Source organism: Heterodontus francisci, chromosome 13, assembly GCF_036365525.1.
Source record: "Heterodontus francisci isolate sHetFra1 chromosome 13, sHetFra1.hap1, whole genome shotgun sequence".
NCBI lineage: Eukaryota > Metazoa > Chordata > Chondrichthyes > Heterodontiformes > Heterodontidae > Heterodontus > Heterodontus francisci.
Genome location: NC_090383.1, coordinates 25,954,993 through 25,978,871, shown reverse-complemented (window position 1 = coordinate 25,978,871; position 23,879 = coordinate 25,954,993). Strand labels below are relative to the sequence as shown.

Below are 23,879 nucleotides of genomic sequence, written 5' to 3'. Positions count from 1 at the left end.
ACTCGGAGATAAACAAAGTCTATCCCAGGGATCTGTTTGCTCTGAGTCTTTTTAAACTTATCAAGCAGTGCACTGGTATTAAGACTCATGAGAAACAGTTTTACTTTGCATCTTTGCTGCTGTTGCAAAAATGTAACCTGGATCTGGAGTCCAAGACTAAACTGTTATCAGAGTGAAGCAGATTAACATTCACTTTGCTTTGCTCCAGAGTTAGATCAAGCCACTTTGCACTAATGCTATACTTCAATGTAAATTAACTCTGAATTTCTATCTTTCATTGAGTTGTTAATTCAACTTGCAGAGGGCTTGTTCTCGCTATGATAGCTCTTACTGATATAACTATGAAATTCTTCAAGTATTTCCTGCCTTGCTTATCACCACAATGTCCAAGGATTATAATCAGTATGGCCACGAGGGAGTTAACTTTCACTTATTCAGCTCATATCTCATCTTTTGGTTGACCTGTGGGATCAGATGGACTGATGATTCACAGCTAGTCCAAGAAAAGATCATCCAGATTTTAGGCTGTCACAATTTCTGTTGCTGAGCACACACATGTCCAGAGAGGCAAACAGATTGGTCTCTGCAACGTCCCCAAAATATAATAAACAACCCCCAGATGAATTTTCTAATCATTAAGGTCACAGTATATGTTGCAATGCTGTCTAGTCTACCCAGAGTAAACACTGAACTGAGACAGTACCACGTCAACAAAAATGTACCAGCAGGATCATTTTGACAAAGGATTGACAAACAGTCTCTTCTGTTCCCCTCTTGCTTGTAGGCAGGAGACAAAAGACACGTTCCAGTTTTCCCTATACAATGGACCAGAAGTGTTCTCAAGCTTGCTTTAATGCCTCAGCTCCAAATGGTTGTTGCATAAAGTGAACTACTCAATTGTCCACTTGTCTAGCTGCCTTGTTGATCTCATCAGGTTGTTGCCTCCTACCACCATCAAGTTTCATACAGGAAACTGCCCAGTAGTACTTTATCCTGCTGTGATCAAGAATTGAGGTCCAGAGCCAAGACCCAGGCCATCCTTTCTGACTGGGAAACAAAAGCTCTGTGGGACCACCACTGTTGATTAAAGTCATGATATACTCACAAGGGAGACCACTTCATCCATCCAGACTAAAAACTTAAGTCGATATAGAATTGGAAAATTGGGTTGTTCACTTGGGCTGCAGCTGTGACTACTAATGAACCTCAACCTTCGGATATGTTGAGCATCTGCCATAGCCTGAACATGCAAACTTCAGGCATTGGGCTCGAATGAGAGAAAGACTGCATTTATATAGTTTATTTCACGACCTCATGAGGTCCCAAAGCATTTTACAGCCAATGAAGTTCTTTTGAAGTGTAGTCACATAGTTGTAATGTTGGAATCATGGCAGCCAATTTGCGCACAGCAAGATCCGACAAACAGCAAAGCATAATGACCAGATAATCTGTTAGAACAATGTTGGTTGAGGGATAAATATTGGCTAGGACAAGGAGCACTGTCCGACTCGCCTTCAAAATAGTGCCGTGGGATCCTTTGCATCTTCCCAAGAGGGCAGACAGAGCCTCAGTTTAACATCTCATCTAAAAGATAGTACCTTTGGCAGTACAGCACTGGAGTCTCATCCTAGATTGTGCTCAAGTCTCTGGATTAGGATTTGAACCCAAAAGTTTCTGACTCAGGCGAGTGTGTTACCAACAGCTGACAACAAATGAGACAATTATCAAAGTGCTAATACAGATGGAGGTGCTGCAATTGGATACGTACTCCATGGATCAGCACTTTGTAAAAACCCACAGTGCTGAGGAGCAACCCAAGTTGAGTGCCTTGTAATGTTAAACTTGTACTATGATACGAGCATACGAATAAGGAAGTGTGCATATTTTACATCTATAGCAATTCTAGATAATGTGGTAGTGAGGGTATTGTGCATTTTTCTTGCTTTAAGAATCAGGAACTCACCAGTCTTTTGCAAATTAAAGGTCTCTTCTGAGGTGGTGAACACTGCTATTGCTAACTGAATCATAGAATTGTTACTGCACAGAAGGAAGCCATTCGGCCCTTTGAATCCATGCTGGCACTCTGCAAGAGCAATTTAGATACTCCCAATTCCCCTGCCCACTTTCTTTCCCTTCAGGTGCTCATCAAATTCCCTTTTGGAAGCCAAAATTGAATTTGCCTCCACCACTCTTTCATAGAAATCACAGAAAATTTATGACACAGAAGGAGGCCATTCAGCCTGTCATCTCCATGCTGGCCGACAAAAAGCTAGCCAGCCTAATCCCCCTTTCTACACTAGGTCCAGACCTGGCAACATCCTTGTAAATCCCCTCTGCACCCTCTCCAGTGCAATCACATCTTTCCTGTAACGTCATGAACAGAACTGTACACACTGTACAGAACTGTCCGCTCAAGATGTGATCTAACTGGTGTTTATACAGTTCTAGAATAACCTCCCTACTCTTATATTCTATGCCTCGGCTAATAAAAGGAAAGCATGCCATATGCCTTCTGAACCACCTTATCGACTGCCCTGTTACCTTTAAGGTTCTGTGGACATACACTCCAGGGTCCCTTAGTTCCTCCACACTACTCTGTATTCCTCCCATTTATTGTGTATTACTTTGCCTTGTTGCTCCTCCCAAAATGCATTACCTCACACTTCTCCAGATTGAATTCCATTTGCCACGCTACTGCCCAACTAACCAGACGATCTACATCGTCCTTCAGTCTAAAGCTTTTCTCCTTACTGTCAACCACAGAGCCAATTTTTCTATCATCTGCAAACCTTTTTATCACTCTCTACATGAGTCTAAAGTATTCACAAACTACAAAAGGCAAGGGACCAAGTACTGAGCCCAGTGAAACCCCACTGGTAACAGCTTTCCAGTCGCAAAAACACCTGTCAACCATTACCCTTTGCTTCCTGCCACTAAGCCAATTTTGGATCCAATTTGCCACTCTCTCTTGGATCCCAAGGGCTTTTACTTTTTTGACCAACCTGCCATGTGGAACCTGGTCAAAAGACTTGCACATCCACTGCACTGCTCTCATCAACGCTACTTGTCATCTCCTCAAAAAATTCAATCAAGTTAGTAGGACATGACCTTCCATTAACACATCCATGCTGACTTCCCTTGATTAATTTATGCCTTTCTAACTTAAGGTTTGTACTGTCCCTCAGAATTGATTTCAATAATTCGCCCACAACTGAAGTTAAACTAATTGGCCTATTACTGCTCGGATTATCCCTTCCTCCTTTAAAACACTCTCGGCATAGTACAATTTTTCTTCATGTTGCTTTTGGTTCTTTTGCCAATCACTTTGAATCTGTGTCCTCTGGTTCGCGACTCTACCACCAATGCGAATAGTTTCTCTCCATCTACTGTTACAAGGTTTTTATTTTTTGTATTTAAAAACTTAGAATTGTGTGTGTTTTAAAAAACTGAAAAAGGATTTTTCCTGCAAATAGCTGAAATGTTTGCTTGTTTTGAAAGGAAGTTAAAAAAAATGAAAGAAGGAAGCTGAACTTGTACAAGGACAGGAAAGCAGGCAATTTCAAGGAAACCAGCAAGGGGTTTGACCTCCTCAGAGCTACTCTTTGAATGACAAGGGAGAATTTATGTCTGGACATGTGACCTGTTCAGGAAGACTTCGCTTTCACTTTGGACCCTTTAAAAAGCCAGCGAGACAAAGAGCAGGTATTTTGAAACTTGGTTTTGACCTGCCTGGAGATCAGAGAGAGGAAGACCAAGAAAAAGTGTTATTTCTCTCTGCAAAGGAATCTTGCACCTCTTGAGAAGAAGCCCTGTATTTCAAAAGGTGGCAGATTCCTAGTGCCTCCTGTCTGAAAAATCCCTGCATCAAGTGTGGTTCCTGTTGCCTCCCGTGTTTTAAGAAATCCTGAAATCTGAAGAAATCTTCCACTGTTATACTGCTGCTGTAAAACCTAAGACCACCAGTCGCTGCACACCTGATGGAAGACCTATGTGAAGCCTGCTGCAGTTGAATTGCCTTGAACACCTACCTATCACAGACTGTTCATCAACCTCGCCTGGAGAGACTTCGCGTGGCATCTGATTATTTGACTCTGGGACACCTCACCAAACCGAAAAATTTCCTACCAGGACGTGACAAACTAAGTTATTTTATTAGCAAAATACTGCGGATGCTGGAAATCTGAAACAAAAACAAGAAATGCTGGATTCACTCAGCAGGTCTGGCAGCATCTGTGGAAAGAGAAGCAGAGTTAACGTTTCGGGTCAGTGACCCTTCTTCGGAACTCCGAAGAAGGGTCACTGACCCGAAACGTTAACTCTGCTTCTCTTTCCACAGATGCTGCCAGACCTGCTGAGTGAATCCAGCATTTCTTGTTTTTGTTTAAGTTATTTTATTATTCCTTTTATTCCTATAAAACAGCTGTAAACCAAAATCCTTTTTTTCCCCGGTTAACCTTTTTTTTTAATGTATGGATGTGTGCATGAGGGCTAGGGAAATAAGGATCTTTTTCGTATATAGATTTCTCTCATTATTAGTTAAGACTTGTTTTTATAGTAAATAGTTAATTTTGTTGTTGATTAAAGAAACCTGGTTGGTGTGCTTTATTCTGGGTGACAAAGAGTATGTAATTGGCTGTTTTTCAGTAGGTGGGAAAATTTATTGACATGCTGGGACTGAATTAACAGTGCACTCCTCCTGCCTCGGTTGTACCACTGCTCTGTCTAGACCCCTCATGATTTTGAACACCTCAGTCAAATCTCCTCTCAACCTTCCCTTCTCCAAGGAGAACCACCCCAAATTCTCCACTCTATCCACATAACTGAATCTTTTTTGCACCCTCTCTAAAGCTTTCACATTGCTCCTAAAGTGAAGTGCCCAGAATTGAATACAATACTGCAGTTGCGGTCGAGCCAGTATTTTATAAAGTTTCATCATAACTTGCTTGCATTTATACCATATGCCTCTATTTTTCCATTTATGACGCTTTTTTGAACACTTTCTCAACTTAGTTTGTCATCCATAATCTAGCAGGCTTGCTCAACTTTGGAACCAAAACAGGTCACCTGATTTGCTAATTGCTGCGACCGCAGTTTCTTAAAAATGAAGGAGAGAGACAGTTTCTAAAATGTAACGCCAAGGATCACTGCTCAGCAAATCAGCTGATCTGCTGCTCCCAACATAGAATGAGTCTTAGCGAGCACTAAAATTTTCACTGCTATTCTATTGAGCTTCCAATTCGTCCACTGACTATATTCCCTGGCCTGAACATACTAAGAAAGCAGCATTAGGAAAGCTTCCCCAACAGCTCCCTTTCTTCAAGCTTTGGCCCTTAGGGTATATTTTGTTCCATCCCCATTCCAGCTTCAATTCAAAGGCCCCATTGCACTTCCTCCCTACTCCAGCATAGGGTGTCACTGACATTTCACACACCCCAACTTTAACACACACTGACCCATCAAAACTGGGTACCCGGCTTCTTGCCCACCACCATCAAATCCCAGGTGTTGGTCCCACTCTCAGCATCCACTCAAGCCCAGTCCTCAATTTTTTCTCATCTGAATGTCTCAGATTTCTTAGATGCACAACATTATTCTTCTGGATCTACTGCAGCAACAACAGGAAGACCATCCAGCACTGGATACAAGATCATACCTCTGGGTTTACCAATCCCACTCTGGCCAGACTCGGACACTCTTGCCACCATGCAACCTGAGATAACACCACTCCAATTTTTCTTAATTTGTGTATTGTGATACATCCCAAACCACTTATCCCCATCAAGCCCAGCTGAAATCTCTGCTCTGAATCAATGTACAATTTGGTTCTCACCTTTGAATGCTTCCATTGTTCGAGTAAATTTAGAAGATTTGTGTTTCAAAAATGAAAAATTCCATAAGTGCTGGAACTTTGTTATAAGGGAGGTCACCAGAAGATTTTTGTACTGAGCTTGAAAACAAAGAGTTACTGGAAAGCACTGTCTTTAAATAATTATCCAGCAGGGGTTGTTTTTAAACTTCGGGAGATGCATACGAAGAAGTGACGGGTCAAGATTTATAGAGGTCAGGAGGCTTGTCTTCTAAAATGTTTCTGGTTTCACTTTGAATTGTTACAAAAGGCAGTTGGGGATGAACAGTGGCTTGAAAAGACAGTTGGAGAAAACTTGCCAAGAACAAACTACTTCCAACTCAGTCTGTTCCAGCAGTTTGGAAAAAGTCTGCCAGTTTTCCACCTCTTGAGGAGCTAAAAAGCAAGTGTAAGAAGCAGACTGAAACTATGGCTGCATTCCTCCTTTAAGGCCTGTTCTGAAACACATTTCTGCATTTCCTGGAAGCCTACCTAAACTGATCTTCAATGTCACCTGAAAAGAACTGCTCTAGGAAGATCCTGTGACAGCTGTTTAGGATGACAGCATTTGGGATGCCAAACCAAAACAGAGGATACCTTTCCCTGTCTTCTCTTTCTTCAAGAATTAGCAAGTATTTAACCCAAGTTTTTTTTGTTTTTTGGTAATAGAGCTCTAAAATGCAAATCCCTTTATTTTTCTGGTTAACCAGTGTATGTATGTGCGTGTGTGCGCGTGAGAGTGTGTGAGGGGCTAAGGTAAAAAGGGAACTTTAAATATTTCAAACTATGTGTTTATGCTTTGCTTCATTACTGGTTAAGACTTGTTTAATAAATTGGTAATTTTGTTGTTTATTACAAAAGAAACCTGATTGGTGTGTTTTATTCTGGGAGAAAAATAGAATCGATGATTGACTGCATCGGTAAGTGGGAAAAAATTTAAATATATGTTGTGACCCGTGCAGAAGTGGAACTAGAACAAATAGTGCACTCCTCCCGCCTCAGTCGTAACATCTTGCAGGATTAAAGGAATATGTGCAACATACACAGACATACTGGGACAAACAGAAGTAGAGGGAAAAGGAAGTATAACTTTACAGAAATACTCAGGCAGAGGTAAGGGGGGAGGAAGAGCATGCAAAAGCAGGAGCATCAGAAAATGTGAAGGAGAGAAGGATAAAGAGGGAAAGAAAGAGAGGGGAGGGAACGAGACAGCGATGGGGGAAGAGATAGAGGGAGGGAGAGAGCAAGAAGTATACACACAAGGCACAGGAAGTAAAGTAGGTGAGAAAAGCAGTTACATGCAGTGAAGCATAACTTTCACTTTGTTAGTCTGTGAGCAATGACGCAAGACATCAACTAGTAAATTATAGAAGAAAAGCCAAATACATCTTCCAAGATGTTGCTAATAACCTTTAAATGATTAGTCCAGGATCTGAATGTAGTTTGCAATAATCATTATGGTTCTTCTCAGAAACTTTGAATAAATTTCCATTCACTCACCCACTCCTCCCGCTACTGTCACTTGCTAACCTCCTGCCACTATCACTCAAAATCTGACACCTTTCAGCTGCCACTCAGATCTTGAACATGCAGTATCACCAGTCCCAAGCTAGTAACCATCATGGCTGCTTTCAGCTTTGCAATCTTATTGCTTTCTGATGGGTTCAGTAGTGGCCAAACATCGACCTACAAATACAGGAAACAGTAGATATAATTATGTTGATACTGTGAAAAGGCTCTCCCAGTCAGTTGGTAAAGATAACGTGTAGTGAGGCATACAGACTAGAAGATCCCTGATTTGTGGGTGTTGAGTTGGTTGATCTTAGCCAAGGTAGCAACTGGACAGCTAGGATTTTTGCTCCTGATCATATCCAGTGATCCTTCTGGAAAGCATCCATGGCAACGTAGTGGGTGAAGTTGTGATCAAATACAATTGCAATATTCCTATATGTGACTGATTAGCCTACGAATCTTCTTTGATGGAGAATGGCAACTTAAAGGATGCACTGAAGAGTGCCAGTTCACCATACTCTGAACAGGTGTCAAAGTCTTTGAGAGAGGAAGGGAGAAAAATAGCAACAAAGAAGAACTTTTCCATTAATCACGAAGATTGAGCATTAAAAGCAAATACTAACATGAAATAGAGAAGGCACACATGTTTTGCAAAATAGCAGTGTATGCAGTCATCAAAGAGATCTGTTTTCATCACCTGTATACAGGAACAGACGCAAATTACACAACTCCTACAAAACTGAGGTTATTTTGTAACAGTCATTCTAGGCAATAATTTCAGAGTAAAGTCAATTTAAATATTATAATTACAGTAAGCAGATTCTCCAATGAAAGAAGGATTAGGAACTCAATACAGAAGCGAATAAAATTCAAGAGACCTTTCTAAATTAAGTACTACAGAACAATGGTTGAACAGTAGGAAAAAAATACATTAACAAGAGGTGGTTAGTCAATGCCAATTGTTCACGTACAGAGATAATTAAAATGTTTGTTGTGGACAGATATAGAATTGGCCTTTATATCTGGAGAACTCGAATACAGGGCGGAACAGTGGCGCAGTGGTTAGCACCGCAGCCTCACAGCTCCAACGACCCGGATTCAATTCTGGGTACTGCCTGTGTGGAGTTTGCAAGTTCTCCCTGTGTCTGCGTGGGTTTCCTCCGGGTGCTCCGGTTTCCTCCCACATGCCAAAGATTTGCAGGTTGATAGGTAAATTGGCCATTATAAATTACCCCTAATATAGGTAAGTGGTAGGACAGGTGGGGATGTGGTAGGAATATGGAATTAGTGTAGGATTAGTATAAATAGGTGGTTGATGGTCGGCACAGACTCGGTGGGCCGAAGGACCTGTTTCAGTGCTGTATCTCTAAACTAAACTAAACAAGGGGGTAGAAGTTATGCTATAGCTATACAAAGCCATGGTGAGACCACATCTGGAGTACTGAGAGCAGTTTTAGGCACCATACCTCAGAAAGGATATAGTGGCCTGGAGGGAGTGCAGCATAGATTTACCAGCATGATGCCTGGATTCCAAAGGTTAAGTTACAAGGAGAGATTACACAAACTAGCATTGTATTCCCTGGAATTTATTAAGTTACTTGGTGTTTTGGTTGATGTTTATAAAATATTAGGGGAACTGATGGGGTAGATAGAGAGAAACTATTTCCACTGGTTGAGGAGTCTAGTACTAGAGGACATAGCCTAAAAATTAGAGCCAGATCCTTTAGCAGTGAAGTTCGGAATCACTTTTACATGCAAAGGGTGGTAGAAATTTGGAACTCTTCCACAGCCATGTACTCAATGAATGGCAGAACAGGTTTGAGAAGCTAACTAGTCAAAACATATTCCTATTTTCCCCAGTTTACTAACTTGGCTTTTGAAGCCTGGAAAATACAGCTAAGACTGAGGGGCATTGGGAGTTTCAGTTCCAAGGTTGTAGGCTAATAATAAGCTATAGTAGGAAATGGTGCAATGAATTTGCATTTCGATGCAGGAAGAAATACTTGGAGTTTAACAAGAACAGAGAAAGATTCACTAGAGCAACAACCATAGTCTATAAAGTTGGAAAAAATTAACAGAAATACATATATAGACAGTGGGAGTGGTCAGTGGCTAGATTTGAGCAATAGACAGCACGTCAGACAACCTGTTGCTTATATCCTGCTCGTAAGTGTGAGTGCTACAAGAGTCTCCTAGAACAGCATCCAAAAGAAAATTGATAAAAGAGGGTCAGACGATGAACCATTGACTACAACACAGATAAAACTAGTTGATAGGTAAGTAGTCAGCCATGAATAGCTTTGGCCGAAAACAAGATAATTGAACCCTGTCAACAGCACTGGAGATAGTCATAAATTGGGAAAATTTGGCTTGTAAAATTAGGAAAAGCATCTATATATGCCCAGGCAAGTTTCAATGTTAGACTGGAAACCCAATAAAAACAATTTCTACTTGGGTTTGTTTTCTTCACAATCAACATAATTAATTCTGTTTGGAAAAGTAATGACTTGTCCTGAGCTGTAAAATGTTGCAGCCGGTTGTGCCAGAAATAAATTTACGAGAAAATACATGTCATGAATGTCTGGCTGATGTGCGTGAAAGCAGTTGAGACACCGGACAGTGTGTGTTTACTTTCTCATTTGCATCCTACGGGAGGATCTTCAGGATACTGGGAACAAAACTGGTCTTTGGCGGCTGTGCAAAATAGACAATAATGAATCAGCAACCCAATTTTATATTCTGAACGATTTTCATTTTTGTAGTTGGAATTGTGGGATTGCACCAGCTCACCATGATGGCACTACTGAAACTAGATCCCTTACCAAGATGAAAAATCATACATCCAAGAAAATGTTATGATTCTGCCATCAGGTACAAATTTCAATAATGTAAACATAATGCTGTTCTTCCCTGATCTTAATTACAGGTAGGGTAAACAGTAATTGAGAAAATCTGATTTTCTTGTTCCTTTATCACAAATGATTTGACAGCCACATCTTCAAAAGAATTAAAAAGTATAAAAAGGCCAGAAACTTTTAGTGGTTAGACATTCAATTTTCAGGTGTTGATACAGCAAGTACCACCTTCCCAAATTTCATAGGTGCAACTTGTTTTCATAGAATCAGGACTGATGCAGCATGGAAGGAAGCCATTTGACACATCGTGCCTGTGCTCACTCTCTGAAAGAGCTACCCAATTACCTCCACTCTGCTAAAGATGTTGCAGCTATTTGCTACTTTAAATGCATGTGCAACCCATTAATAAAAATGGTGCAAAAAGGTAGTGCCAGGGAACCAAAAAAACCATGTTAAACAATGATCTATAGAAGGTCCCACTGAAACTGAAGTCTAATACCCAGCATAAACAACAAAAAACTGTTTTTTTTTTTAGAATCTCCCGTGGTCTTCTCAGTTTTTATGGGCAAGGTTAACATTATGGGTGAACGCTTGAAATTCAGCATGGGGTCTGTTACATGCAAATTTTGCATTTATATTTGGCCTGTGCTTGCTTGCAGCCTGGGCTCCTCCTGTTCTTCCATGCCCACTCATCATTCCTTGTAAAATCAGGCACGCTGAGACCTAACAGACACCGCATTGGGGCCCTCAGGAAATCAGGGCACACATGCCTTTTTTAAAAAACTCTATTAATAGATCCTTTAACTATAAGATTCACTTACATAGGTGTAATGCTGCAAATTCTTTTTAAGAGGGAATTGAGTACATTTCTAGATATACAAACACATGCCAGGTATAGAAATAATGGAATGACTTAATTAGTTTTTCACTGGCATGTACTAATCAAAACCAGCTAGACACTATATAGAGATCGTTAACAACTTGAGTCAACCAATAGTCAATATGATGTACAAATAGTACATTTTAACCATCAAAATATATTCCACATTGTGAAACTGTCAGTTTTTCACTGTCTGCAACAGGTCACAATTACCGTATCAGCTGAGTCAGAAGCTTGTAGATTCAAGCCCCCCCACCAGGACTTCAGCATAAAAACAAGGCTGACGCCTGTTTGTAGTACACAGTGAACACTGCATTGTCAAAAGTGCCATCTTCCAGATGAGACATCAAATCAATCCTCATCTTCCCATTCAGGTGGTTACACAAAATCCAAAAGCACTATTCAAACAATAGAGGAATTTGCCTAATGCCCTGACCAATGCTCCCTCAACCAACATCTTAAACAGATAGACTGTTTATCTCGTTGCTGTTTGTGGGACCTTGCTGTGCTTCAACTGACTGGAACATTGGCCTGTATATTACAAGTGACTACACTTCAAAAATAATCTGACTGTAAAACACTCGGCATTATACAAATGCAAGCGTGTTTCAGTATCCTAACCACAGACAAGATGAAAATACAGCAAAATGATCATTTTGTAATTTTATGATTTAGGAAAATACATGCTTTGCATGTAACTTAATCCTTGATGTTCACACATCTCAAGCTAAGTAGGAAAAGGGGAATATGATCATACTTATTATGTTATGCCGTAACATTTATAAAATGACTTTTAATACCCATTTTTAAGATCATTTGGACTAGCACAAATACATGCATTTGAGTAAAAATAAAACAAGCAGGATCAGCTGTAAAAAATGCTTACTTATTTCCACCTAATAAATAACTGCTCTGGGGTCCTTGGCCATATTCTAGCTGTAGATCCTGCAGGTTAAAAGAAAACAGACACAGGTTGCAAATACATGATTCACATCAATTATAATTACTGTAAACATAAAGCCACTTTACAAAAAGCTTTAACACAAAAATGGAAGAATGATTCAGTCTTAAAGAGGATAAAATTTCAAAAGTTTGGTGAAGCAAAGAAACTATCTGAGAGTCTCAAATTTTGCAGCTTTAGAATTTTCCAAACAATTCATTGGTAAATACACCAAATTTGATTGTCTGCAATTTATGCAAAACAGCTATTAGGTAAGTCGTTCTGGTGAACCTCAAGAAATCAACCAAATATAACTGAAGTTTAGTTATGAGTAGGGCAACTGATCCAGCATCCTGCAACAAGAGACACAATTTTCACCCGACAGTGCATACTTTCCCCATCAAGATTGTTCACTAATCAGCACTTCAATCTTAACTAACAGCATGCTTTCATGTGCCACTATTCTACCTCTTTCAGCTCACCCAAGAGTGAAGACTTCCTGTTGATTACTGTAGTAGTTGCTTGTGCAATCGGTACATTCTCTGCTTATTGTATTAATTGATGTTAGCCAAGACTCAGTGGGGTAGCACTCGAGTCTCCGAGTCAGAAGGCTGTAGGTTCACGTCCCACTCCAGAGACTCAAGCATAAATTTTAGGATTTAACGCTCCCGGTGCAATTCTGAGAGGGCTGCACTGTTGAAGGTACTGTATTTTGGTCAAGACATCAACCCAAGGCCCATCTGTCATCTCGGGTAGATATAAAATATCCCATAATGCTACTTCAAGAGCAGGGAAATTCTCCCCAGTGTCTTGTCAAATATTTATTCCTCAATGATTAAAATCAGATTATCTGGTCATTTATCTCAGTACTGTTTGCAGGACCTTGCTGTGAGTAAACTGGGTGTCATGTTTATTACATCACAACCATGACTGCCTCATGAAAGGTGCTATGTAAATCAAAGTCTTTCTTTCGCTGACCCAAACTCAAGCTCTAATTTTTCACTTGCTGTGGACCAGGGTGAGTGTTAACTGTACAATTAACTCTTACAGCAACTAGTTGCAAACTTCCTTCACTCTGCTGGATTGACAGACAGAACACTAGCATGTTAAATGCTGATAATTAAAATTTGAAAAGCCCGTTAAAGGGAAAAAGCTGAAGGGGAATGCATTAAAAAATCTCAACTGTCCTGCCATTTTCAGCCACACCAGATCAACCGCCCCAGCCATGAGCCCCATTTCTAGATCATCAAAATGTCTTTAATAGAGATCTTAATCAAAGCACTTGACAAGAAGTGATAAAGCAAACTTGCAACTTAAGTAATACTTTATTTTCAGGGGATATCAACAAGCATATAATTGGAGTGTATTGCAATGGGGTAACAATGAAGTCAGAAGGTAAATGCTAGTTAACATTAACTCAACCTTTCTCACATCTGTGCACATTCTTACACAAGGATCCTGAGTAATGTTGGTCTCAGGACCTCAAACAACTAAGAAATGTAAGTTTTAGAAAGATGATTTCATAGAAAGACATGTGCCCAAACTTGACTTAAACATAAACTTTTTTTTACATTATATTGCATTCAACTACCTTTTTCTCAGTCCCTTGTCCCCCAAATTTCTCTCCTCTCTCTCCTTCTCCCCACACTCACCCCCCATAAAGATCCACCTTCTTCTTGGGGCATGGTTTCATGGGGTTTGGTTGCTGCCTTATGCCTTATCCAAATGAGATTAGGCAGAAAGTTAGCATGTTGCTCAACTGCTTGAGGCATCATATTGAAACCCAATTCTATCCTTTCCTAATGGTGGTATTTAATGGTCCCCTAGACTTCCTCCAGGGCATGAAGGTCCAGAAGATTCTCAATGTCTCAAGGCTCAAACAGGCAGTCATGAAGGAATCTCTCAGTGAAACTAGAGTGTCGCCTGTATACAGTGAAAATGGACACTCACTGCATCGAGGATGAGTGTGCAACCTTCAGGGATATAGTGTACTTGACCCTACCTCACGTAGTCAGCGCTATCTAACTACGATGCCTACTGAAACATCTGCAGGACTGTCCAATGCAAGCTCAGAGAGATGCGAGACACTTGGCTGAATCAGAAAGTAGACAAACTCCAGTCATATGCCGACCACCAGGACTGGAAGAGATTCTATGATGCTCTGAAATCCGTCTACGGGCCCCAATCTACTAGTTCATCACCAATCCTCATTGCCGACAGGTCAACACTGCTCACAGAAAAAGCCCAGATTCGAGAAAGATGTGCAGAGCAATTTAACCACACCCTCAAAATAAGCCTTCAGCCACCAATGAAGAAGCTATCAACAAGCTGCCACAGGTTGCCATCAACTGTTCTCTTGATGACCCTCCCACCAATAGAAATGACAAAAGCTATGAATCTCCTGCCTAGTGGCAGAGCTCCAGGAGCGAATGCTATCCCAGCTGAGGTCTTCAAGGCTGGAAGTGAATGCCGGATCAAGAACTTCTCCAGCTTATATGGGAGCAAGGAACCATCCCACAAGAACACAAATTTGCCTTCATTGCCCAGCTGTACAAATGAAAAGGAATTTGCCAATCTCGCAACATTCACAGAGGAATTGCACTCCTCTCCATCGCCGGCAAAATCTTCACCTTAATCCTTCTGAACCACTTAGTGCAACATCTTGACTAGGATCTTCGGCCAGAGAGTCAGTGCAGTTTCAGAACAGCTCGAGGAACCACTGATATAGTGCTTACAGATAGATAGCTCCAGGAGAAATGCCAAGAACAGACTTGGTCCTCCACACCATGTTTGTGTACCTGACCAAGGCCTTCGACACAGTCGTGAGGGCCTTTGGAAGATAATGGAAAAATTCGCCTGCCCCGAGAAATTCATCACAATGATTCAACAGTTCCATGTATGCATGTTCGCGCAAGTCCTGGATGATGAGTCTTCTGACCCATTCCCAGTTACTAATGGAGTTAAGCAGGGTGTGTGCTAGCACCAATCCTCTTCAGCATGTTTTTCTCCACTATGCTTTCCAATGCCTTCCATGATGGTGATCCTGGCATCGAAATCAGATATCAGCTGGATTGGAAGCTGCTCAATCTGAAACAACTCTGGGCAAAACCCAAGGTCATACTTTATGACTTCCGTTTGCTGATGACTGTGCACTAGTTGCTGGTTCAGAGCTGGACATGCAATGTAGCATGGACTTGTTCTCCAATGCATGCAACAACTTCAGCTTTACAATCAGCACAAAGAAAACTGAAGTAATGTACCAGCCTGCTCCAGGAAAGCCCCATCTCAAGCCCAAGATTTCAGTCCATGACCAGAACATGCAAGCAGCAGATAAGTTCACCTATCTCAGCAACAGCACCCGCTCGAGCTGTCTATAAATCAATGACAAGACACAGGCAAGAATTGCCAAAGCAACTGCAGTCTTCGGTAGGCTTCAAATATCCATCTGGGAATGAAGAGGAGTAAGTCTGCCTACCAAACTGAAAGTTTATAGAGCAACAGTCCTGCACACTCTGCTCTATGCATGCGAGACTTAGACTGTGTACCAGCGTCATGCCAAGAAGCTCAACCACTTTCACTTGAGCTGCCTTTTGGAAACTTTTAAAGATCAAATGGCAGGACAAATTACCAGACACTGAAGTGCTCACCCAAGCTGGCACGCCAAGTATCCACACCATGTTGAGACAGTCACAACTGAATAGGGCTGGTCATGCAGCCAGAATGCCTGACACTCGCTCACCCAAGCAAATCTTCTATTGAAAGCTCGAGTCTGGGATGAGCTCCCGTGACGGTCAAAGGAAACACTACAAGGACACTCTGAAGGCTTTGCTTAGGAGTTTTGATATCAATCTCAAGTCCTGGGAGAAGCTCACCCAGGAACGCTGCACCTGGTGCAACCAAATGAAAACTGGTACAGCCTCCTTCAAAAACAAGCTCATATCAAAAGCAGCAAGAAAATTCAAGAGGAGGAATTCCCGAGCCAGCAGCTCATCCAAAACTCAATCATCTGTGATATCCTGCCCTATTTGCAGCAGAACCTTCCGGGCACAGATCTGCCTCAACAGTCACCTACGTATTCACCAGAACCTTACCAAACACCCCAGATTATTGACCTGGTCATCTTCGCCTTGAAGGACGAACAACATTTAATCAAAGGTGTCAAATAATTAACTGCTGCATCGTGAAGGCTCACTGAAGTGTTAACCCTTGATGTGCAATAGTCAAGTTTACTCCTCCAGACACGAGCTTCCATGAGTCGTCGGTTAGTTTATTCGTCAGTCAGAAATCCTTATGGTTTTAATGCAGTGATCAACCTGAATGTACTACAACGTGACCATATATATCCTGTGTTTCAACTGGTTGAAAGAAACTGCTCTTTGAGCCTATTTTCAGACACTTTTTGAAGTGGTTTCCATCTCAAAAGTGGACTGTGGGACCAGGAGGAAAAGATTTAAATTTTTAAATATGTTGATCTGGAAAACAAACCAAGAAGAGAAAAGGGTAGATTATGTAAAAAATAAAATAAAATTAAAGATAAAAACAAAAGCAGGACACACAAAGTGGGATGAAATATAGTCTGAGGGAGCAGAATTTAAATTTACAAATGGTAAAAATACAGTAAAAAGACTGTTATGAACTTATTAGTCTAATAATAGTATTTGTTTCATTGCCAAAGCCAGCCAGCCCAAAGAAATAGACACTTCCGGGGACCTGGCAACAGTCTGAAGGTTAGCTGCAACATATTGGAGAGGTACAGTAGCATTAATTCTATAAATACAAGATTACCATTGAAAGTTTGCTGCCTTCCCCTTCAAATAAAGCATTACAGCAACATGAAATCACATCAGAAAACATATTAAAAACTACGGGCCAACTGTGATCTGCAGCTTCTCTTCAATATAGTGGTGGGATAACAAACTTCTTCAATACCATTTAGCACTGTTGGAAAAATTGCTCTTTTTTTGCTTTGTACCATGCTTATTTAGTATTGGGATAGTTAATGGTAGCATCATGCTAGGCCCCCACTTGCCAAGAATGAGGCACATTAATTTTGTCATGAATATTGATTTTAAACTGTTACTGGAGTGAGGGGAGGACTTGTTGAACAGATCGGCTGTGGCTGGAAGGGGCGTTTGGAAGGACAAAGCAGCCATTCCCTGACATTCAACTCACAATGGACTTTGATCGCCAGATGTTGAAGGTGGAGGAGATCGCATTCCAGGTTGACTGCTAAGATGGCCGAATACACAAACAGACAAGGTCAAACCAGCTAGTCACATGACTAACCGGCTGGGCAACCTGAGTTTTTTGAATTTGTACAAACAGTTTGGGCAGAAAGAATGTTCCTGGACCGAGAAGATCTCTCCTGGCTGGCTCGCCATAGCCTCTCCTGTCTGTCTGCTCCCATCTCTTTCTCACAAGCCTCTGAACCCAACGAAGACACATGAACCCCAACAGAGAAAAGGCTGCTACAGCGAACAAGATATAAGAAGAATACTGGGCCCCAACGAAAAGCAAGATCTACCTACAATCAAGGACTCTACAGTCAGCTCGAAGAACCCTCACAAAAACTCTTCAGATATTGCCTCAAACTTTTCCACTTTATTTTTCTTCTGCTCTTTTCTGTCTCTATTTGCAAGTGTGTATTGCATATGCATGCTAGCCTGGGCACGTCATGTATCCCTAGGCATTATCCAAATTAGAGTTTAAGTTTAATAAAGTTCAACTTTTCTTCTTTAAACCTAAGAAAGCCTGTTGGTGCTGGTTTCTTTGCCTTATAATTGGAAAGCGCTGAACAAGGATTCACCAAGGGGAAACTAAAAACAGTGTGTTTAAAATTAACAAAGTGATTCCTGACAACGCAGCCGGCCACTGACGTCATCAGGCTGCGCCAAGGTGTGCACTTGCGCAGACGGGCTCCTGCTCTCTGCGCGTGCGCTGCGTTCTGACTTGCCAGGACTGGTTAGCGCATGCGCCGATGACGTCATCGTGTGATGTGTACATCTTCGGGCAACGTGCCTGGTCAGCCTCTGCGCTTGCGCTTTACGCGTACAGCAATGCAACGCGAACGCATTCACCCACGCGTCAAGCTCCGCTCCCCCCACCTTGTTGCTCTCGCCGGCCGCTCCGCTACTCCCCACTCGCCGCCCTCTCCGTTCTTTCAGCCGCTTGCTCCCCCACCACCCATCGCTGTTTTCTCCAACCGCTCCACTCCCACTTCTCGCTGTTCTCTCCAGCTGCTCTCCCCCCACCCCCCACCTCGCTGTTCTCTCCAGCCGCTCCGCCAGCCGATCAGTAGAGCTTACTTGCATTGATCAGGTTAGCAATAGTGTAATGCTAACTTTAGCCCATTATTTAAGAAACCAAATCAGTATCTTTTACTGGAAGCTTGAAGTTGTTCAAAGACCAATTGCAAAGCTCTCCCTGCTCTCGGGCACTCTGTCTTTTCCAGACTGATCGTGGATTAAGTTTGAAAAATAGATGTCTTGCTATCTGCTGTGAAGAACATGATGAATGTACAGTAATAGGTTGAAATACATTTACACGCTCAGCACACTTGTACTTGAAATATGGTACTGTTTAAAATGGCACAAGTTGAACTTTTCAAGTGCCGGTAAGTGGAATCGAACATGTGGGGCTGGATTTTACGTCAGGCAGACGGGAGCTGGCCACTGACATAAAAGTCGGTGGCGAACCCGCTTCCGCTCGATCCGGGGATCCATCCTGCATTTTACAGGTCCGACTTAAATGTTCCGAGGCGGGACTTCCACCCACTTGAGGGAGGAAGTCCCGCCTCATGGGAGCGGTGACCACTGCTGGGACTGCATCCCAGCCGAGGACATGGAGCCAGGCATGCAGGTAAGTTAGGACTGCCTCGCCAGGGTAATCAGTTGTGTCCCAGTGAGGCAAGGATGGTCGTTTGAGAGGGGAAGCGGGCGTCGCAGGTCCTGCGGGTGGTTGGGGATGCAGGGTGGCCCTCAATCAGGCACCCTGTGCCAATTTGTCCGCCCCCCACTTCCCCCGCCTGGTGCACTGCAGGCCGCCAGGTTTCACTGGGTAGCTTTTCACGTCTCCCGGATGCCGACATGCCACGGGTAAAATTCCCGTGGAGGTAGGCGAAGGCCCTTAAGTGGCCATTAAGATGGGCTGCGAGGCGGGAGGGCTCAAAGTGGCAACGGAAGGCATCAGGAGGGAAACTCAACGTCTTCCAGCCACTATGGGATACTCCCATAAGTGAAATGGCAGCAGATCACAGGTAGGCGGCCAATCAATTCAATGAACTGGGATTTTACCAGCATCAGCACGCCCTCCACCCCCACCGCCGTGTGGGGAAACCACCAGGCAATGGCCAAACTCGCAGCTCCAATGCACCACTGGAGGGGTCACCCCTCCGATCACCAGGACCTGCCTGTCTGACCCCGGCACACTAAACAAATGACTTACCCATCCTTTGAGGGCACCTCAACATGGAGGCACCCTCAGCAGCAGCTACCTCAATTGGTGGTGCTGCCAGCCATCTGATTTGGCCTGCAGCTCTGAGAAGCAGGCCGCTGTCCTCAACTAGACAGAGGTCCCAGTGGCAGCCTCTTAATTGGCCGCCGCTAGTAAAACTCCCCCCGCCCCCCACCACCCACCACACCCCGCGCAGACTTGAGACCCACTTTCCATCTCGATGGTGGGGGGGGGAGGACTTCCTTCCTGAAGGTAAAATTCAGCCTTTTATGTTCAGTGGAGGAACAACTGTTACTGTATAGATCATTACCCATCACGTAAATAATACAAGATTGCTGAATAAGTGATCTTTTATCTCAAGTAATACATGTCTAAATACATACTCAACAACTTTACCAACAGCCTGCTGTATCCCTGCAGTGATGTACATCAGCCTTTCCGGATACATTACAGCTTTCCAATTGGCAACTTACTGATGAGATATATGAGTAGTTAAGATTTAAAGGTTAAATACAAAACAGATAAATCAAAATGTAGCCTACCCTCCATCACATGACTAACTACTGTGAAATTACGTAAGCATTTACTGTTGCCTTGTCTTGTACATGAACAAAAATCATACTAGAATTAGCTAGAATAAATGCTGATGGAGATAAGCCAGTTATCAGGTTTTTACTCATGTCCATGAATAATGTCTCATATCAACTTTGTACATTTTACTTTATTTATTTAGAGATACAGCACTGAAACAGGCCCTTCGGCCCACTGAGTCTGTGCCGACCATCAACCACCTATTTATACTAATCCTACACTGATCCCATATTCCTACCACATCCCCACCTTCCCTATATTCCCCTACCACCTACCTATACTACGGGCAATTTATAGTGGCCAATTTACCTATCAACCTGCAAGTCTTTGGCTGTGGGAGGAAACCGGAGCACCCGGCGAAAACCCACACAGACACAGGGAGAACTTGCAAACTCCGCACAGGCAGTACCCAGAATTGAACCCGGGTCGCTGGAGCTGTGAGGCTGCGGTGCTAACCACTGCGCCACTGTGTCGCCCATAATGTGACAAGTTCACTAAATGGCTTTGCAGCTTAGGTTTTAAAATAATGTCCAAATTTATCTAACATGTGCTTTTGGTCAAAACTTGCCACCAGAAAAAAAAAAACTAGCGCCCTGTTTTACTACAACAAACTCCATCCCTCTCCTTGGCGATAGTTTGACCCCAAAATGAGCTTCCAAACACATATCCACTCCATCACCAAGAAAGCCTTCCACCTCCGTAACAACATCTGACTCCACCCCTGCCTCAGCTCATCTGCTGCTCAAACCCTCATCCAAGCCCTTGTTACCTCAAGATTTGACAATTCTAACAGTCTCCTGGCTGGCCTCCCAATTTCTGCTCCACATAAACTTGTGCTCATTGTACCTCCTGCTGCTCATAGCCTAACTCGCACCAGGTCCCATTCACCCATCACCCTTGTGCTTGCTGAACTACATTGGCTCCCATTCCAGCAACAACTCAATTTTAAAATTCTCATCTTTGTTTTCAAGTTCATCCATGGCCTCACCCCTCCCTATCTGCATAACCTCCTCCAATCCTACAACCCTCCAAGATCTCTGCCCCCCCTCATTCTGACCTCTTGCACATCCCCAATTTTAATTGTTCCATCACTGATGGCCATGTCAGCAGCTGCCAAGGCCCTAAGCTCTGGAATTCGCTCCCAAACCCCTCTGCCTCACTCTTCTCCTTTAAGATGCTCCTTAAAACCTACTTCTTTTACCAAGTTTTTGATCATCTGTCCTAATATCTCTATGTGGCTCAGTATTGAACTTTTGTTTGATAATGATCGTGTGAAGCACCTTGGGACATTTTATGATGTTAAAGGCATGAAATGAATGCAAGTTATTGTTCTTTCATAGTTAATAAATATGATGCATTCTTGTTAACACAAAAAATGAAAACTACAAGCCCGTAAAAGATACTTGCAACAAATATTATTTGTTCACTGTTTGCAAAACTTTCACCTACAACTGGATTGGCTACTCCTCTCAAATAAATCAAAACAAGACCACAAAGTACAGATCACTGTTGTAATGCAATGACTATTAAAATTATACAATAAATAAGCATGGTAATGCAAGTATTTGGAGGTTCCCAAATGCAAATTCTAATCATCCAGTTTATAAAGATTCCAGCAGTTTCACAATAAAGCCCAATAATTGCACAATAGCTATTGAATAGTTTTTTTTGCCTACATGACCTATGAAAGAATCACAAAAGACAGGGTCAAGCTTTAAGAGGCAATGATTGACAAGAAATAGAGAGACACCTGAAATGACAGACAGAAATGTAAAAAAAAAATACCAGATTAGATCTTGCTGTGTAGTATATCTCTTCTGAAATGTCCAAAAAATCATCACAGTAGGGCTGTTCAGCAGATAAAGACCAAAAAACCCGTTACTTATATCAAGCCCAAGAAACAAAGAAAGGGAACATAACTATCCTACCACAGACAACACCGCTATTTAGAACCAAACACTTGCAAGATTTACATACGAGGGAAAAGAAGCCAGCTATTTCTAATTCAAGATACATTTAGTTCTAATTTTGTAGCAATGACACTGGATAATATTTTGAGCATGACTATCATATTTGAAACTAGAAATTACTTCCCAAGTTGTAACTAAACATCAGGAAATATCTCAGTCAGCAAGATTACACAGTATGCCTTTCCTTTATTTGGATTGCACCTTAAAAATAAATCTGTAGAAGAAAGTGACAAATTTGGTGTAAATTTGTACTGCTCGACACACATGGGGATAGACAGCTTAAGAGTTTTATTTTTCATCACCATTTTGAGCTTGCAACTGAATATCAATCCTCAACAGGCTTCAGAAAAACTGGAATTGTTCCCATCAGTTAAGATCTGTTATATGCTGCACTTCAACCTTTCAAATCACAGCATACGTGCGAATCTGGTAACTTGCCATTTTCCAGAATGTTTATTTATTGTAAGCTTTTTTTTTAAAAAAAGAAGTCCATGTGAGACAAAAATACCTTACTTACAAGTTCATGATGAGGCTCTGTTTCTTTTCGCATTGGAGGATCGAATTTTATTTGTCCAACTGCAGATAAATTCAAATGAAGACCATTATTCATAGCGGAAAACTACAACTGCAGTTCGATGCTAAGGATTGAAAAGTTCTTGCATTATGGCCAAAGCAGAGAACATATTTTTTTTCAAAAAAAAAAAGGGGGCTTATGCCTCATTTGCAGAAAAATGTAAAGGTAGAACTTTGCACATCATTTGCACATCAGTTTTGATAACCTCAACTTCACAAATTATCAGCAACATATTCCTTTAGTAGATTGTTTAACTTACAGCCAATTATTTTCTCTCATTCATGAATTAATTCTCTAACTTGTCAAAGTTCTTCAATGGAATATTAGATTATCTCATGCAAGAAAGTTCTTTACATTCTGAATGTACTCCAAACGACACCTACAATTGAATACTTGAATGACACACCAAACGCAATCCTCTTACATATCAGAAGCTGTGGAGCAGCTATCGTAGTTAGATAGTCTTCTCAACCTTCACTGCATTCAAAGATGTCGTTCTAACCAAACCTTAGCTATTCCATGGAAAGAGCAGAAATAAAGTTGAAACAAGAAGATTTCAGCAAACAGGAATGACAAACACGGAGGTGTACAAGGTAAGAAATGGAACTCAGCAGCAGCAAAAGAAAGACAGAATATGTAGAGATTAAACTGAATTCAGAGAACAATATCAATGGCAGATAATCTAACATTCTTGCTTTTATTTCAGTTTTCACATACAATTGAATTGTACTAAACAATGAGGTGAAGTACTTTGACCATTATGTTGAGTACAGCTTGGAACTATCAAATCAAGACAATAATGCATGCAAGTTGTTCTATGTAGCTGTCATATTAAATCAAATTTTATGCAGACTAGCCCAATATCTTACAAAAAGGAATAGCCTCTAATTTTTCTTCATGGTTCCTAACCAGCAACAGAAAAAGGAGATTCATTCTACAATCCAGTTCATTAACCAACCCCGTAATGAGCGTATCGATTGTTTTGTTACCAAAAACAAACTGTCTTGATGGAAATATCTTTTGTTAGGCCTAAACAAAAAAAATCAACTGATAGTCCTTCCTTTCAACAGACAAGCTGTGGGTGAACAAAAGTAAATTTGAAATACGTGAAGCAAAACTCAACAGATATAATCTTTTGACCACGCTACTTGAAGACCAAATAAGAAAAGGTAAATCTGCTACCCAAGTATGAAGTTCGCTGATTGTGGGGGTGGGGCAGGGGTGATGCAAAATAAAAGGAACTTTTTTTTTAAAGGAAGA

At 41.7% G+C, this 23,879-nt stretch overlaps 1 protein-coding gene across 6 annotated transcripts in view; it reads right to left on the bottom strand.

Moving 5' to 3' along the window:
- The window catches only part of map4k3a (mitogen-activated protein kinase kinase kinase kinase 3a), a 316,653-nt gene that overhangs the window by 96,572 nt on the left and 196,202 nt on the right, over nt 1-23,879 (bottom strand). For 3 of the 6 annotated variants that reach the window (XM_068044552.1, XM_068044553.1, XM_068044555.1), the window contains exons 14-16: nt 22,563-22,621; nt 21,861-21,923; nt 11,979-12,037 (exon numbers count right to left, since the gene is read on the bottom strand). In XM_068044552.1, the coding sequence (XP_067900653.1) occupies nt 11,979-12,037; nt 21,861-21,923; nt 22,563-22,621 (181 nt within the window). The remainder of the gene's footprint in view (nt 1-11,978; nt 12,038-21,860; nt 21,924-22,562; nt 22,622-23,879) is intronic. The other 3 variants (XM_068044554.1, XM_068044556.1, XM_068044557.1) reach the window with 1 other exon arrangement.